The sequence below is a fragment of the Lepisosteus platostomus genome, chromosome 16 (genome assembly GCF_059453375.1).
Source record: "Lepisosteus platostomus isolate fLepPlt1 chromosome 16, fLepPlt1.hap1, whole genome shotgun sequence".
In the NCBI taxonomy this organism is placed as follows: domain Eukaryota; kingdom Metazoa; phylum Chordata; class Actinopteri; order Semionotiformes; family Lepisosteidae; genus Lepisosteus; species Lepisosteus platostomus.
This window is the reverse complement of record NC_142626.1, coordinates 15,879,813-15,897,763: the sequence shown is the minus strand read 5'-3', so window position 1 is coordinate 15,897,763 and position 17,951 is coordinate 15,879,813. Positions and strand designations below refer to the sequence as shown.

The 17,951-nt window shown below is 38.2% G+C and overlaps 1 protein-coding gene across 2 annotated transcripts in view; it reads left to right on the top strand.

Annotated features, from left to right (window-relative positions):
• Positions 1-17,951, top strand: part of LOC148646959 (NLR family CARD domain-containing protein 3-like) — a 239,015-nt gene that overhangs the window by 219,671 nt on the left and 1,393 nt on the right. Inside the window, exon 14 of one of the 2 annotated variants that reach the window (XM_088608948.1) lies at positions 9,747-9,920. The exons of the other annotated variant lie outside the window; for it this stretch is intronic. Within the exon in view, the coding sequence (XP_088465074.1) occupies positions 9,747-9,920 (174 nt within the window). The remainder of the gene's footprint in view (positions 1-9,746; positions 9,921-17,951) is intronic. 2 annotated transcript variants of the gene reach the window in all.

Sequence of the window (17,951 nt, the reverse complement as noted above, 5' to 3'; positions counted from 1 at the left end):
GATGCCATGGTGTAAACTAACAGAGAGATGTTGTGAAGATTTGGCCTCTGTTCTTCAGTCTCAACACTCCAGTCTGACAGAGCTGGATCTGGGTCTCAATAACCTGGGGGATTCAGGTGTGAATCTGCTGTCTGCAGCTCTGAGGGATCCCAACTGTAAATTAACAACACTGAAGTAAGTGAACCCTGGCGATTTCTTTGTTTTTTATTGTTTTATTTAGGTATGCTGAGACACAGAATATTGCCATTTTCACATGCATTAGAAAAGAAACACCTAGGAAGAACAGAACAAAGACCTAGAAATACAAAAAACTGCTACGCAATCTTATACAAGTTCTTGTTTGTGGCTTCTTTGTTAATATCTCATTACTGAGAGACACGACATGCAATCTTTCCCATTTTACCCATCCTTTTTTACACATGTATATGTTGTGGTTCATTTATAATTCTGTGGATAATATTCTTCATGAGATTTCATTCATAGAGTCCTTCTTCATTTGAACACAAGGTCTGTCCAGCTTTAACCAGTTTCTAGTGATCGTTTTCATGGCTGCAGTTCTGACAGTTCTAAACAAGTATCTTTCTGCCTCTGAAGGCCGTTCATCTGGTGTTTGTCCCAGAAGAAAAATGACTCCTAATGAGGATTTTGTTTTATATTTCTTCAAGAAGCTTTCCCCAATTTATTTTCATACCAAAAAATGTTTACAATATGCCAGGTTTTCCTTGCAATTCTTCCAACTGTTTGTGCTCCCAAATTTATAATATTTGGCTTGTACTGTAGTTGGTGTTTCTTCCAATATTGAATATGAACTTTTTACTCATATTCTTCCATGAATGTGAATTGGTGGATTTATGCAGATTTGAATGGGTTTTAGAGTCTTCAATTGCTGTGGAAAGGCCAACCTCCTTTTCTCACCTGCGTCTTACTCTTGTATTCCTCCTGTATTTTCTGATATTTTATATACATCTGAAAGGATGTAGCTGTGGAAATAAGTTAGGTATGCAAAATTTACCAATTTGTTAACCTCTCATCTTAGAGTCTCATTTACTTCTTCTCAGCTTTGATTTGTGTCCCCCCAGTGTTTTCTCCTCTCTCTGTGTGCTTTGACCTTGCCTGTTCGTCTTGGACTGATTCCTGTGCTTTGAACCCTGCATGTGTATGTGCTTTGACTCTCCTTCAGACTCTCCCTGGTGCTTTCATCAGTTCCTCTCAGCTCAACCCCTGCCCTTTTGATCTTTCGCCTGCCTGCCCTGCTTGCTTCCAGCAGAACAAAGCAAAGCATTATGAAAGTAAATTCTGCAATTTAAATACAGTAATCCCATAGAAAATAATTTGTATTGTGAAATAAATAAAGAAATAGTAATTTTGAGGGGTGTAGCAGAGGTAGTTCGGACACGGTGACATCATCGCCCTCCCTGTGCGTAGCAGGGACCTCAGCCGCCTGGGTTGAGGGAGGTCTCTTATAGCTCATCCGGATGGTTCCCTGTTGCATTATGCCGGAGACCCGGGTTTGCGCCCCAGGTGTTGCAGGACAAACCGGTGGGGTGGAGTGGCAGAGGGCACGAGCCTGTATGGAACCGCGATGGTCACGGTTGCATGGGACCCTGACGTTAAACCACACAAAACAGACATTCTAGTAATGGTCATTGAGAGGCATAAGGAAGGTCTGGAACAAAACAGAAATCCTGGAAGTACCTTCATTCTTGCTGTCTTCATCCTTCTCAAGAATGAGACAGGCAGCAGTTTCCATCTATTGAAGTCTTGCTTGAGCTGATTTTCTAGCACCTCCTAGTTACATTTTAATGTGTTTTATAGGTTTCTGGGTATTAAAATAGCTTAACATTTTATCTTATCCCAATCCTATTGTAAATTAAAAAAAATGTTTACCTCCAGGGATATAGATTCCCTAGTAACAGTGCTTCAGAATTTCCTTTGTTTCCTATTTTGAAAAGTTGCTGTAGTCTTTTTCTGTGAGAACAGGAAAAGATGTTGAATTTCTGCTGTATATACTAACATCATCTTTATTAAGAGCCTGATTGTACCCTTCTGTTGTCTTAAACTCTGAGAGAATAAATCAGTGGTGACAAGCATCTCCTCGTCTTCTTCCCCTGTATGAATTAAAGCTCTTTAACAGAATACCATCAGCCTGTTCTTGTGCATTTGGTTGTTTTTACATTGTATGTAGCTAAGCTATAAAACCATTGTGAAAACCAAATTCCCTACAAGTTTCAAATACAAAAGGCTGTAATACCCTGTCAAATGGAAACATGTTTTTTTCATTCCAGTTTTTGTGTTTAAAGATACAATTTAGTTTAGCCCAGCAAGACCTCCAGCCAAATAGTCAATTTCCACCTGGAATGATGTCCCCTCAAACAGTTTATAATAACTCTGCAATTACAAAATGTAATTATACACTAGAAGTATACAGTATACAGTAGAAGTCTTAGATTTCTTATACTGTATGACTTACTGTGTCCTCTCACCAGGTAGAAATATGCAGGATGAAAAAATCCCTGGTTTTTAAAAGATCAACTTTTCAAGTTGTAGCCTTGTCAGCCAGCTGAAAAAGCTTGTACATGTTACCATATGTGTACTAGCTTGGATAAAACATCGAGACAAATTGAAAATATAAAATAAATCAACATAAGTTCTGTGAATACAGGACCCGGATTGATAATGTTCACATACCCAAAATTATTATTTAAAAGTATTAAAAGCTATTCTAGTTATTGCTATATTACTATATAATAGTGTGTTGGGTATATTGTGTTATGTATTGCCTTGTAATTTGCACTATCTGCACTTTGCACTATGTGTATCCTGTTTACAATGTCTACTGTATGTCACCCCACAATCTGTATGTATTCTAATGCCCCAGTATAGTGACAGGGAGGCTATACTGTAAACAGGCTCTCTCCTTTGAATGAGATGTAAAACCAAGGTCTGTCTGTGGTCATTAAAATACCAGGATGTTTCTCGAAAAGAGTAGGGTTATTACCCTGGCATCTTGGCCAAATTTCCCATTGGACTTTACCTATCATAGCCTCCTAATACTCCCCATCTATGAAATGGCTTCATCACCCTGTTCTCCTCCTCACTGAGAGCTGGTGTGTTGTGAGCGTACTGGTGCATCATCCAGATGGAGGTTGTATATTGGTGGTGGTGAAGGGGATCCCCATTATCTGTAAAGAGCTTTGAGTGGAGTGTCCAGAAAAGTGATATACAGTGCCTTGCGAAAGTATTCGGCCCCCTTGAACTTTTCAACCTTTTGCCACATTTCAGGCTTCAAACATAAAGATATAATTTTTTTATTTTATGTGAAGAATCACCAACAAGTGGGACACAATTGTGAAGTGGAACGAAATCTATTGGATTTTTGAAACTTTTTTAACTAATAAAAAAATGAAAAGTGGGGCGTGCAAAATTATTCGGCCCCTTTACTTTCAGTGCAGCAAACTCACTCCAGAAGTTCAGCGAGGATCTCTGAATGATCCAATGTTGTCCTAAATGACTGATGGTGATAAATAGAATCCACCTGTGTGTAATCAAGTCTCTATATAAATGCACCTGCTCTGTGATAGTCTCAAGGTTCTGTTGAAAGCGCAGAGAGCATCATGAAGACCAAGGAACACACCAGGCAGGTCCGTAATACTGTTGTGGAGAAGTTTAAAGCCGGATTTGGATACAAAAAGATTTCCCAAGCTTCAAACATCCCAAGGAGCACTGTGCAAGCGATCATCTTGAAATGGAAGGAGTATCAGACCACTGCAAATCTACCAAGACCTGGCCGTCCCTCTAAACTTTCAGCTCAGACAAGGAGAAGACTGATCAGAGATGCAGCCAAGAGGCCCATGATCACTCTGGATGAACTGCAGAGAACTACAGCTGAGGTGGGAGAGTCTGTCCATAGGACAACAATCAGTCTTACACTGCACAAATCTGGCCTTTATGGAAGAGTGGCAAGAAGAAAGCCATTTCTCAAAGATATCCATAAAAAGTCTCGTCTAAAGTTTGCCACAAGCCACCTGGGAGACACCCCAAACATGTGGAAGAAGGTGCTCTGGTCAGATGAAACCAAAATCGAACTTTTTGGCCACAATGCAAAACGATATGTTTGGCGTAAAAGCAACACAGCTCATCACCCTCAACACACCATCCCCACTGTCAAACATGGTGGTGGCAGCATCATGGTTTGGGCCTGCTTTTCTTCAGCAGGGACAGGGAAGATGGTTAAAATTGAGGGGAAGATGGATGCAGCCAAATACAGGACCATTCTGGATGAAAACCTGTTGGAGTCTGCAAAAGACCTGAAACTGGGACGGAGATTTATCTTCCAACAAGACAATGATCCCAAACATACAGCAAAATCTACAAAGGAATGGTTCACAAATAAACGTATCCAGGTGTTTGAATGGCCAAGTCAAAGTCCAGACCTGAATCCAATCGAGAATCTGTGGAAAGAGCTGAAAACTGCTGTTCACAAACGCTCTCCATCCAACCTCACTGAGCTCGAGCTGTTTTGCAAGGAGGAATGGGCAAGAATTTCAGTCTCTCGATGTGCAAAACTGATAGAGACATACCCCAAGCGACTTGCAGCTGTAATCGCAGCAAAAGGTGGCTCTACAAAGTATTAACGCAAGGGGGCCGAATAATTTTGCACGCCCCACTTTTCATTTTTTTATTAGTTAAAAAAGTTTCAAAAATCCAATAGATTTCGTTCCACTTCACAATTGTGTCCCACTTGTTGGTGATTCTTCACATAAAATAAAAAAATATATATCTTTATGTTTGAAGCCTGAAATGTGGCAAAAGGTTGAAAAGTTCAAGGGGGCCGAATACTTTCGCAAGGCACTGTAAGTGTAAGCAATTCTTATTAATTATAGGTATTCCTGTAACATCACCTGCCAATAACTTTACACATTAAGATGTGTCCTTCTTCATATACACTTACACCACATACATATACTGTCCGTAGTGTAGTGTACGTGTATACAGTATGTACACTTTCATCAGTGTTATGTCAGCATGTCCAATCTTTCCAAGGACATAATATATAGTCACAGTAATAGGTTTATTCCATGCTGAAAAAAAGAAGAAAGAGAACACAACGTTTCGGCCGTGGAGCCTTCTTCAGGTGTGAGAGAGACAGGGCAGTAGGCAAAGGTAAAGTAGCGGGAGAACAAAGGCTGGGAGGGAGGAGGAGTGAGAGGCGGGAGCAGGGGACAGAAAGAGAGGCCAATCAAGAGGTGTGAAGTCAGAATAGGTGTAGAGAGGTGTGAAATGAAACTTTCAATGAATGGAAGTCTGTCGTTAAGAGAATGTAACGAACAGTTCTTTCCGGACCCTATGCGGATGACACAATCCGAAGGAGTGGGGAAACACTAGGGAAATGCAGGAAAACGGGGCTGCAGGAAAACGGGGCTGAAGACAAGGGGGCGTGTCCAAGGTGCGCTGGTGCACGGGGGAGGTGTGGCCGAGGCGAACAATCCGAGAGTAGTCCTTAGGGAAAATCCAAAACACAAGGGTAAGTCCAAAACCAGGAGATCCATCAGAACTCGGAATTAAAACCACGAAGGCCGGGTCAGAACTGGCGGACGGGGAACGGGAACGGAGGTTAAAACCTTAACGGGACCAGGCGCTTCCAGGTCCCGGACTCGCATGATATGGAAATTTGAGCAGAGCCCGGAAGAGCGTCAGCGCCTGGCTTTTAAGGTGGGCAGGGAATAGGGAACAGGTGCAGAGAATAAAGTCTTGAGTGATAGGGCTGGAGCACCCTTAAGGAGGGGGAACTAATATCGTGACAGAGAAAGGAGAAGGTGTGATCCTAGCTGCAGAATCATTTTGGTTTCGGTAGTCTTTCTGATGTATGAAAACCGTCTTTGAGAACACAGATGGAGAGATTAGAGTGGTCGTGGCCGTCAGAGGTGAAATGAGAAACAATGGGCTTCGAGAGATCTTTAATCTTCACAGCAAACAGGCCATACAGTATTGAAAAAAAGAACAATCTGCCAACCAACTAAAACACACTCATATTTATTTTCAAGTTTTGGCTTCTTGTTCGCTTACATCGATTAGTGAGCAGGAAGGGACAGTTTTATATCACAATCCTTGCAAACTCTTGCTCTCGCCAGGGGTGAGACCAGCAGATTCTCGTCTTCCTTCACCAACATGGCAACCATGCAGTACTTTCACTTAGTTCATGATTTTGAACTGAAATTTGCAGTATTTTGCAATACTACTTTGATACCAAGACTTAAAACCCTGTCTGAGAGCTTGGGACCTCTGAGTGAGGTGTGGATCAATATTGCAGGTGGGGTCATGATTTTGATTAGGAGCAAATGGGAATTAAATAGAAAGAAAAGTTCCACTCAGTGCTCTATATTCAGACACATCTTTCTACAGTCTTCTTCATCCCACTGTGTCTCACCTTCCCCGTAATAAAACTGTGATGAGAAATATAAGATGCCCGAATTTGTAAGAAAAGCTTCTCCTCTCATTTCCGTGTCTCGCAGGTTTAAACTTGCTCCTCACTCTCTTGTTCCTCTTTAACTTTGTCTCTTTCTTTCTCTTGTCTGTTCTCCATCTGTCTCAATCACTGTCTTCACAGCAGTAATGCCAGCTAGACCCTTTTCTGTAGTGCTGCTCAGTCAGTATAGAAGTGGTAATTCAGCAATAAGACCAGAGGGGAGTAAGGAGCACTCTGCTTCAACAGTGTGGACAGTGTTGCACACACCTTTCCCCAAAACTTTAAAACTCTAAAATATCAGTGCTTTCCCATACTACAGGAGAGAATGTGCCTGTGACTCCCTGGGAACACAGTGTGCACTTTGGGAATCAGTAATATGCATTGAAACTGAGTCCGAGACAATAGATGTGTCCTAGGAATTAAGTTAAAAAGGATCAACTGGTGATTGGGATTTCTCAAAGCAAAATTTAGATCATTCCAAATAGTGTCCAATGAGAAGTGTATCCATGAGAGACACATCAATTTCCAGCTGTTATAGATCCTTAAGGATTTATATCAGGATCCAAGTAACACAGAGTAACATTAGGACACTATTCACTAAGCTGTGTCCCCTGCATCTGTTATCTTACATAAGGGGTGACCCAGAGCTCCATGTCCCAGGTAACCCCATAAAAACACACAGCAGAGGGAAGTAACAAAGAATGAAACATTTTGTATATTATCCCTAACAATGGCAGATGCAAATGTTATTTCCCTTATTCAACAATTGAAGAAAAAGAAACGGGCATCCATCAGATAAAATACAAGTTTTGATGAAAAACTGGACAGTGTGAGCCCCATGTAGTCTGATTTTAATATGTCTTTCCACTAGGCACCACACTGTAATTGGGTACAAAACAATGGGGTTTAATTGTCATTCTTTAAAAGTTTTTTTCTAAAGTTGTGGCTCATGAAAATACCCAGATTTTTTTCCAGTGCTTTTCCAGTGGTACTCCAGTGTCTTCTTCTGAAACTGGGGGAACAAAGACAGCATATTCTGCATGAAGGTTTTATAAAACCAGGTCCATGGGTCTCAAAACCTTTTCAAAATCTAAAATTATACAGATACTTATGGGCAGTTATAGACACACAGTCATAGTTTTATAAGCAAAAAGTAAAAGAGATGTTATCTTCTGGCAGCTCAGTTATAAATTTCTTAAAGATCGGAGTTTACAATCCACTTTTTTTTTCATTGTAATCCACAATTTCTTCCAATATGTGGCCTTTTTGAGAGGTTTGAGGTGCCTGAAATGTATGACCAATAAGTAGGCATAGCACACACCCTCATTTCATACACCACAGCTGTCACACACCTCTCTCACTTTTTCTGTAAACTTAGTAGCCTTGATTTGTATTTCCATCAGTACAATTGGTGATGTTACTGAACTGACAAGGTTTTCTTAGCCTTTCAAAATAAAAAATAAAATTATGAAAATGTCCATTATTATTATCAGTGAGCTACTGGGAGTGACACTGACAAGCCAGACCTGTGCAGCGTATACACAGAGTGGCATCAGAGTGAGGAGCCAGGGAGGTTGTGTATTTGTTTTTTATAACAGAAAGTGTGTTGAGTCTCAGCACGAGTGGGATGTGATGAAGAGAGACTCGGGGTTGTTAATGTGAGAGGTCTGAGTGCGGGAGTGAGTCTCTGGAGACTGTGTGTGTGAGACTTAGTCTGGTGGCTTCAAGTGAGGATGTCAGAGGCTGGAGGTGGACCTGGAAGTCGGAGCGCTGACTGGCCGTGAGGGGACCAGTGAGTGTCATGTGGGAGCAGGAGGCTCCAGATCAGGGAAAGAGCAGGAAGCTGCTTGTGGTGACTCGGAGCAGAGGGTGCCATCTCCCTGAAAGGGACCAGCCGGAGGGCGTGTGAGAGGTGAGGCTCAGTGAGTCCAGGAATCTGTGACAGAAGGGCTTGGCTCGTGAGGGACCTACATTATGATCTCAGAGGACATCAGATAGAAGAGTCAGTGAGCTGGAGACTCAGGGCCTGAGAGTTTGTGAGACAGGGACCCAGAGGTCTCTGAGGATGTGTGCCCCATGCTCTGGTGCCATGATGAGGGAGTGAGCGCATCACCATTCTTGAAGGAGAGTGGTTGCAAAAAATGTGAAAACGTTCTCCAGCAGGCTGTGAGTGGTGTCTGGTGTGGTGGACACGCCTGTTTGTGGGGGTCACTACCACTGTGACGTCACAGTGTCATGGAGAAACTTGGTTAGTTTTCTAACTAACCTGGAATCTATATCAGTGGTTGTTGTGGTCCTTTCCGGTTCTAGCCTGTCTAGTTGTTTTTTTAGTCAGTTAGTTTGTCGGGGGGGTCTTTTCTTTGTCTTTCCCCTCCCAATTGGAATACAAATGTGCACCTCTGCCTCCCTGTGTTTTTTGGTATAATACAGTTTATTTGTTTTCTCAAACATAATTGCTTCTCTCTCACACATTATAATAGTAATTTTAACAAAACGACTGTACAGTACTCTATTGACAATGGAGTCCAACTGTATTAATATTAATGGTATTCAAGTGAAATGTACAGATGGATCCCAAGTCTAAAGATTTCCCCTGTGGCAGACAAAGTCTGAGGCAGATTTCTGGTTCATACAGACTTGCTCTCTCTTGACCTGCTGTTTTGTTCTGAAGTTCAGTTTCATGACTCATACAAAGTAGATGCAGTCACACGGTCGATTCCTCTGCCAAATTATGATTGAGATTGTTTATTGCTTCACATTTTGATTATGTGTTGTTATAGTTATAACCTTGCTTGTTTTTGTTTAAATTGTTTATTTTCTTCAAAAGAGAATGTTTTTTTCCTCAACACATCTACAAATAACAATCTAAATCTCCAGTTCTCTTTCTCCAGTGTTGTTAATTTACATTTTCTATTAATTCAACCATGTGAAGAATAGCAACCAAATCTATAACTTTAACAAAACGCCATAAAATGTGAAGCAATTTCTATTATGGTTAAAAGTCAAAGTCTCTCTCATTCTATTTCCCTATTCCAACCATTGTAGCTTCATGTGTCTCCCTGTTTCCCACTGTCTCCCTTCCTGACAGTTTCTTCTCATCTTTCTTCTTCCTTCTGGAACCCAAAATTTGAAGCAGCTGTTATCTTCATCATCCTCATCCATGGACACTCTGAGATGGATAATGACATGATGTTGTATATTACTTCTGAGCTGGGTGTTGTAGAAAGATGTGGATGAGCTGTGCAGATGTTTAGCTGTGCTCCTGTCTTGTTGTCTGCAGGATGAGTGAGTGTGGACTAACAGAGAGATGTTGTGAAGATCTGGCCTCTGTTCTTCAGTCTCAACACTCCAGTCTGAGAGAGCTGGATCTGAGAGTCAATAACCTGGGGGATTCAGGAGTGAAACTGCTGTCTGAAGCTCGGAGGGATCCCAACTGTAAATTAACAACACTGAAGTAAGTGAACATTGGAGATTTCTTATTATTGTTTTATTTACATATGTTAAGACTCACAACATTCTGTTTATCACCTGCATCAAAAAGTAACACCTAGAAAATACAAAACAAAAAAGAAGGGTGACATATAGAAAGGATTTTTTTTGTCTAATTTCATACGAGTTCTTGTCTTTGGGCTCTTTGTAAACATATAATTACTGAGAGGTTCAAAACACAACCTTGTTAAATATATACTGTATATGTTGTTGAATTTTAATTCTGTAGGTAATTTTCTTCTTGAAATTTAAATCATAGGATCCTTACAGATTTGAAGACTAGGTCTGTGCAGCTTTAACCAGTTTCTAGTGATTCTCTCCAGGAAGCTGAATTATTGGATTTATGCCGATTTGAGATTCCTCAGATGCTATGGGAGTGCCAGCCTCCCTTTCCATTTGAATCTTACCCTTATCTCTTATATTCCTCCTTTTTACTAATAAATAGGAAGCAGCTATGGAAGTGAGTTATGTTTGCAATATTTATCAATGTGTTTATCTCTCATCTTTGAATCTCTTTTAAATTTGGGGTGCTGTCTGTGTGGAGTTTGTATGTTCTCCCCACGTTTGTGTGGTATTCCAGTTTTCTCCCACAGTGTTGCTGGCAGGTTAATAGGCTTCTGGGAAAGCTGGCACTGGTGTGCGTGTGTGCCCTTTGATAGAGTGGCATCCTATCCAGCGTTCAGTGCTGCCTTGTGTCCAGTGCTTCCTGGGACAGGCTCTGGGTAACTGTAACCCTGAATTGGATAATTGTTTATTTACAGTGATGTTGATGGAGTTCAAATGCTACAATGCATTTATATTAGCTGAGAGTATAATCTTAAGAATAACCTTAAGCACCTGAATAACTATTCCTCTTTTAAGTGGTTTAAAGTCAGGGTTCTGTTCTATACAGTATGTCTCAAACTCTCAAAATGACTTCACATTACAAATTATTTTATGTGTGTTTAATTTATTAACATTGTAGCAATTTCTTTTCATAATACTTTGAGTTATATCAGCAATAAAAGGTCATGTTTTAATTTAGATGGATACTTCTTCATCATTTTGCTGAGGAGCTGCCATTCATCAAAGCTGTTAAAGCTTCAAGTTAAACACAGCATTAACATTTTAAACAACTAAGATTACATTTCAGGAAGAAGTTCCAAAAAGTTCCTTAGATCCAAAGTAGTTATCAAATATGCAGGATTGTCCCTGGAAACAGCAAATGTGTTTTCTGTACCTAGAGGCTTAAATCCCAGTGCATTGAGTAACTTTACATCTATGCATTGGAGAAATACTAGAAAGATTTATCATATATCACATCAGTTTTCCAACCATAGCAGAGGCACTGTCAGTCATCATAGAAAATATTTCATTTGTGTCATTTCCTCTTTCCTCAAAATGATTAATAAGCATCTATGCTGCATCTTCCCCTGTAGTTGTTCCATACATGGATTTTGGGCAGCACAGCTCTTCTCAAATTCCATCTCAGTCACAGTATTTCACAAGAATGGATAATGGCGGCACATTGTTTATATCCACACACTCATCATGTGCAACACAAAATAGTTGTACACCTTTTAAATGCCAAGGTTTGTGTTTGTTAACATTTTCAGCCATTCCACTTACAGATGCAGCCATTCAAAATGCACGGTACAACCCCGTACCATGCAAAATTATCTACAGTTATACTGCAGTACGTGATTGGCTAGCCAAAATGACCGACAGGTGGCACTCGTGGTGCATTGGTTGTTAGTAAAACAATTGCTTCATTTAATCTCTTTACTGTGCATGTTTAAATCAGCTTAATATTGAATATTAATATGGAATTTTACTACTAAAGGGAAATTTTTAGTAGCTGAGCATAAAAAGAAGAGGAGCATAATGCATCTGAAGGTCATAAATGATATTAATTTAGGAACATAAACATATTATGTAAACTGTATATGGCTGGTATTGGTAGTTTAAAGAAAAATACACACCAGTATTCCACTTTCTTCCTAAACATTTTAAGCATCAAAGTCTTCAGTTACATACTGTGGTTATTTTGGAAAAGTTTTTACTTGCTCCTTCTGACTATATTAAGTTTATATATGTCATAAAGAGTTATAGTGTTTTAACCTTTTCTATGAATATTTGCGCTCTTTATCGCAGTAAAAAAACATACTGTTAAATTAATAACAATATAATTATATTCATATAGCTTAAATTATCACAGTAGTACACTTTCTTTGTAAACATCTGCATCAATTTGTCTCATTCACCCACAATTAGTTGGAAACTTTTTTCCTGCCCTGTTTAGTCATAGCTTAAGGTGCCAAGTGCCATCTGACTTACATGTTGGAGATCAAGGGTTCACACCCAGCTCTCACCATGAGTTTTCTTTTAACAAATAAACATTTCTTTGAAAAACTAAAAAAGTAAATATTATTGACATTATTGAATTTGTTGATATTTCTAAATATCACAACATGTTTAAAGTTAAGTGAGTTAAGAGATTAACCTTTTCTATGAATACTTTCGCTCGTTATTGCAGTAAAAAACCTTATACTTTTTAGAATCAGCTAAATACGGAATATAATATGAAATCGCTTATGTAAAGAAATTTATAATGATATTAATTTATGGGTCTAAATATATGTATTTATATAGCTGGTAGTATTACTGTAATCCACTTTCTTTGTAAACACATTTTATTTTTAATTTGACTCATTCACGCATGATGAAGTATTATGTACACTATATTAACATGTTTTTTGTATATACAGTATATATATCAATGTTAAGTTATATTGATAATGAAATAAGAACATGAATTAGCAAACGTGAATACTGTCAACTGTTCAACCGGTTTAATTCAAAACACTTTATTCAGTGGGGCAATTTAACAGACGCCTCAAGCCTTAAAATTAAATTGTATATATTGTAATTAGAATCGAGAATAACAAAGCGGTATTAAAAATACCACTGAAACTAAAATAATGTGTCTAGTCATTATTAACAGTATTAATATAATAATAATAATTTCAAGCTTCGTGTATCTTTTTTAGAGTCATTTTTTTATTTGGTTATCATGAGCTTCGCTTATTAAAATACCCATTTATGAGACACAAAGTTTCAGATGTCAATAACTTTGTGAATAAATGACACAGAGCCTGCAACCCACAGGTTTTAAGATCGTGAAAGATGTTTGTGTAAGCTGTAAGTTTTTTTTTAACTTTTTAATGAAACATCGTAAACACTTTAAATTTGTAAACGCAACTCACATCTCATACAGATACAGTACAGTCACATTCTCCTGTCTTCCCTTGGTGTGAAACGAATAAGCAGGTGGTTGAGAAAACAGCGCACCACCCACTGAGCTAAGTCAGAGAAGAGGCGGCGCTGATTCTATTTCTGACTGTTATGTCACAGTTCAATATTTTATATACATCTACTGTAAATAAAGTCAGGCGTCAGGTGCATAAACTATTAGTAATCAATGAGTAGTATTAAAATTCGCACTGTGAAAATTGATGCACTTCCACATCTTGTAAAAACATTATTTTTTTAAGACTGTTCAAACATATGTTAAATCTGACTATCAAAAAAACCAGGGTTCACCTATTTTCCGTCACTCCCTACTCTCTTTCACCTGCTGTGATTTGGACACAGAATAATTAAAAATGGGAACAGGTGAGGCAGCCAGAGGGAAGGGGGAGGCATCTTCCCACCTCTATGACTGAAGAAAGTGTCAAAGAGAAATGGCTTGAGCAACATACAGAGCAGAAAAAGTTTGGTGCGGTCTTCTCTGCTTTAAAGGTACACTCCTTGTGGATGAATTTTCACCTCGAACATTTGCCCACCACCTAACACACAGAACCAAACTGAATACAAAATGTAAGAATAGCAATTACAAACATTAAAGAAATACATACTTGCTTTATAGTGTTATACTGTACAGTGTATTAAAACACTCTAAGGTCACTACACTGCCCACTAAACCTCTTTCCCACAATTTCACGGGGGCAAGGTCATGTAGCTGATTCACAGCTGGATACAATTTGACCTTGCAAAAATTCCGATACTGTATTTGTCAACATATTTACTAAAACTATTCATCTCAGTAATCTCACTGTGTTAGTCTCACTGTACGCCCCAGTGCTCACTCAATGTTCACTCCCAGTAAAATAAAAATTTTATGCAATGTCACATGCACCGGGGGGGAGGAAAAGTGCCCGCGGTCATTTTTTTCACTGACAAAGTTGATTAAAACTGTGATGTGTTAGCACAAACTCTGCTTAACAGAGCCGCTTGTAAGAGCAAGGTGACTTTCTGCTCAATTAAAAAAAAAAGCTACAGTACAGATACATTTTAAATTCTTCATGCAAAATTAGCTGTTTGTCAATATCTGCTACTTTGCAAGCAGTACACGACTTCTACCTGTTGTCTTGTGCAAACTCAACAAAGGTTTATTTTTTATAACTACGAAATTTGAACGCTACCTCAGGGACTCATTATAGTATTTTAGCGAATACGGTTCACACAGGAAAATCAAAATATCGCCCCCTCCCAGCCGGGTTTTGCCGCCCGCTGTTCCAAAGCCGTATGGTACGTGTGAAATATCTTTTCTTACTCCAGTTATTAATCCAATCTATTTTACTCATCCGACTATGTAAAAAATATAGCTAAAAGTATCGCTGTAAAGGTTAAATTCTAAGATGAAAAGACAAGACTCAACGTGTTTTCTCTAACTCTTCAGTTTACAGCTCGTCCGTGGTCATTCATATTGTAACGAACGGCAGACATACAGATGGTCCAAGCCGGTTGAAGCGTGGTGACAGTACAGCTCTCTTTTTATCCTCCTTTAACAAAGAATCGCGTGAAGAAATCCTAAATCATGAAACCATCACTTATAGTAATTCATCCAGATAAACTCACACCGTAGCCAACAACAATCTATAATAATGGACTATTTTTAAATATATTTTGCTATGTAAGAAACAAAGTAATTCTCTGATCAGGGTTTGAACCGCCTGGGTGCAGCGCACTACATAACAGTCCATTGCCTATTACCACTATAAGGACAATAATAGATATATTTTTTTAATAAACGAATGTCAAATGTTTCCAAAATGTCCCCTTGTGATATTTTAGCTGCTTAGTTACACGACTCCGTATTAATATTACTATCAAGAGGTATTAAATCAGTACAACTTTAATGAAATTCAAGTATTTTAAATGTTTAATTAAAATGCGGTTTTTAACTATCTAAACCATTTTTACAGCCTTTAAAGTCACGCAATGTTTGAGTTAGGCAGAAACACATCATTGTATCTTATTTTTGATTAAATTGTTGAAAAGTTAAAAAAAATCGTTTGCCCATCGTGTTGATAGGCTGTTCTTTGATTACTGCAATTGTAAAAAAAAAACATTCCCCCCTCCCTTGTTTAACTTAAAAGATTTCCAGTAGGAAATGCTTAAACACAAAACCATCACTTGTCTATTTAAGTGTCCTTCTTTCAGCATGTAGTATTACAGTATGATGAGCAACAAGGGGTCATTGTTATGATTTCTCTATTATGATCAAATCCCTCAACTCGTTCACTTGTGGTTATTTTGGAAACATTTTGACATGTTCCTTTCAACTACATTGCTGTCGATTATTGTAGAAATAGACAAAATGAAACGCTTGAAGTTTGTAATGTAGAACACTCTGAACGAGTTAAACTTTGATGCAGGACAAATACATGTATTTCCTACAAGCTATACTGTAGCTTTAAAACTATACATCATCACACTGTATGCCTGTGCCAGGTTTGTGTTCAAGTTTTAAAGCTATAGTACGGAAAAACGAGTGTTAAGAAAAAACAGGACATTTGAATACTGGTAAAGACCAACAATGACAACAGAGCATGCCACTGAAAATGTATCCCATCGCCCGAGCAGAACTGTCTATTTTATATAACCAACAGTGGGGTGTAACACTCTTCTATAAATTGAAGGTTGTGAAAATAGTGAGTGACAAATCACCTTGAACAAAATACAATTTTAAAATACAAACAGTTTGAAATGATTCGTTGTTATTAATAAATCACTTTGCTTTGAACATGTTGTCAAATTTAGAAATATCAAAAATGTCAATATAGTGTCCGTAAAATTTGCTATTTTAGTTTTTCAAAGAAATGTTTATTTGTTAAAAGATAACTCATGGTGATAACTGGGTTCGAACCACTGACTTCGAGCATGCGAAGTATATGCCTAACCCATTACACCAACCTATGCCAACATGAAGTCAGCTACAACTTAACTTGTAGCTGAAAAGGACAGGCAAAATGTTTTCACGTAATCACGGGTAAGTGAGTTAAACTGATACAGATGTTTACAAAGAAAGTGGACCACGGTAATACTTTGAGCTTACAGCCTGTCCAAGGTCATTCATTATTAATACTATTAATAATACCTTCCGTATCACATCAAAATTGAAACATTTTAACAAGTGTATGAGGCGATACACAACGTGTCTGCTCTATAACTCTTCAGTGTACAGAGTAATTTCCACAGAGTTACACAACCTCATCTCATCATAGTAAACAACAGTCCCTGGCTTATTTGAAGGTGTAACACGTCTTCACTCTCATGGTACAGTTTAACATACTGTGCAGTGTTTTCCGTTACCACTATAAGAAGAATACAAGCTTTAAAAAAATAACGAATGTCAAAATGTTTCCAAAATGTCCAAAATGTTTCCAAAATATTTTAGCTGCTTAGTTTCACAACTCCATATTAATATTGCTATCAAGTTGTATTTAATCAGTACAACTTTTATTTTTTTACAATAACAGCAAGTGGTGTTCTTACTACTTATACTTAAAAGGATAAAACATTATAACTTTTTATCAAGTATAGAATTTAACTTAATAATGTTTGAACAAGCACGTTAAAACAAGAACCCATGTAAGTTACCAAGTTAAAGACTTTGATGCATAAAATATTTATGCATAATTAAAATATTTATGATGAAGGTGGAAGGTTGTGTACTTTTGTTCAACTGAGCAATCTTACTTTTATAAAATATACTGACTTTGTAATGTTTAATTATTAACATGCTGTAATATACAGTTTACAATTATTACAAATCTAAAGAGTATACAACTTAAATTCTTAATTGGAAAAAGATTGTCCCTCAGCAGTGACCGGGATTCAAAACTGGGCGTTTTCTGGCACTAGCTCAAATGCTGTACATTAGATGTTAAGCTTTTTTAGCTCCACCTGGCACTTTTACAAGGTGCTTCCGGTTACTATTATCATATTTCAGTTTGCATGCGGTATGATGCACCACGCCCACCACGTTTTGACGCAGTGTACTCCGTGCATTTTGAATGGCTGGATCTGTATATTAAAGGGGAACTGCGATGGTTATTTTACATTTTGGGATTATAATGAATCTGCAATGATGAGTGCATTTCAAATCATAAGGAAACTACCAAGTACAAGATACCGTATCATAACAATCTCCAATTTATATCACAAAACAGACGAAGTGTCAATGTATGTGTAGTGCCATATTGCCATTATTGTCTGTGATTCAGAATGAGGCATGCTTTAGACCAAGTAAATTTTGCTACTATGTTAATTCTAAATATTTTAATGAGACTGACACATACAAGACAACATGTTTTAGATTCTTTTAAGTATTCCAAAAAAGGAAACCTGCCAATCCACTAAAACACACTCATATTTATTTTCATTTAATTTCTTGTTCACTTGCAGCGACTAGTGAGCAGGAAGGGCTGGGTTTATGGTGCAATTTGCACAAAATCTTGCTCTCGCCCTTGGTGAGATCAGCTGATTCTCATCTGCCTTCGACAACATGGCAACCATGCAGTACTTCCACATATTTCATGATTATGTACTTTATTTCAAATTAGAAATTTTGAGATACTATCAGTTTATTTTGTATCGGATATTTAAAACCCAGTCTAAGAATTTGGGACTGCAGTTCCCCTTTTAGATGGTGTGGATCAATAATGCAGGT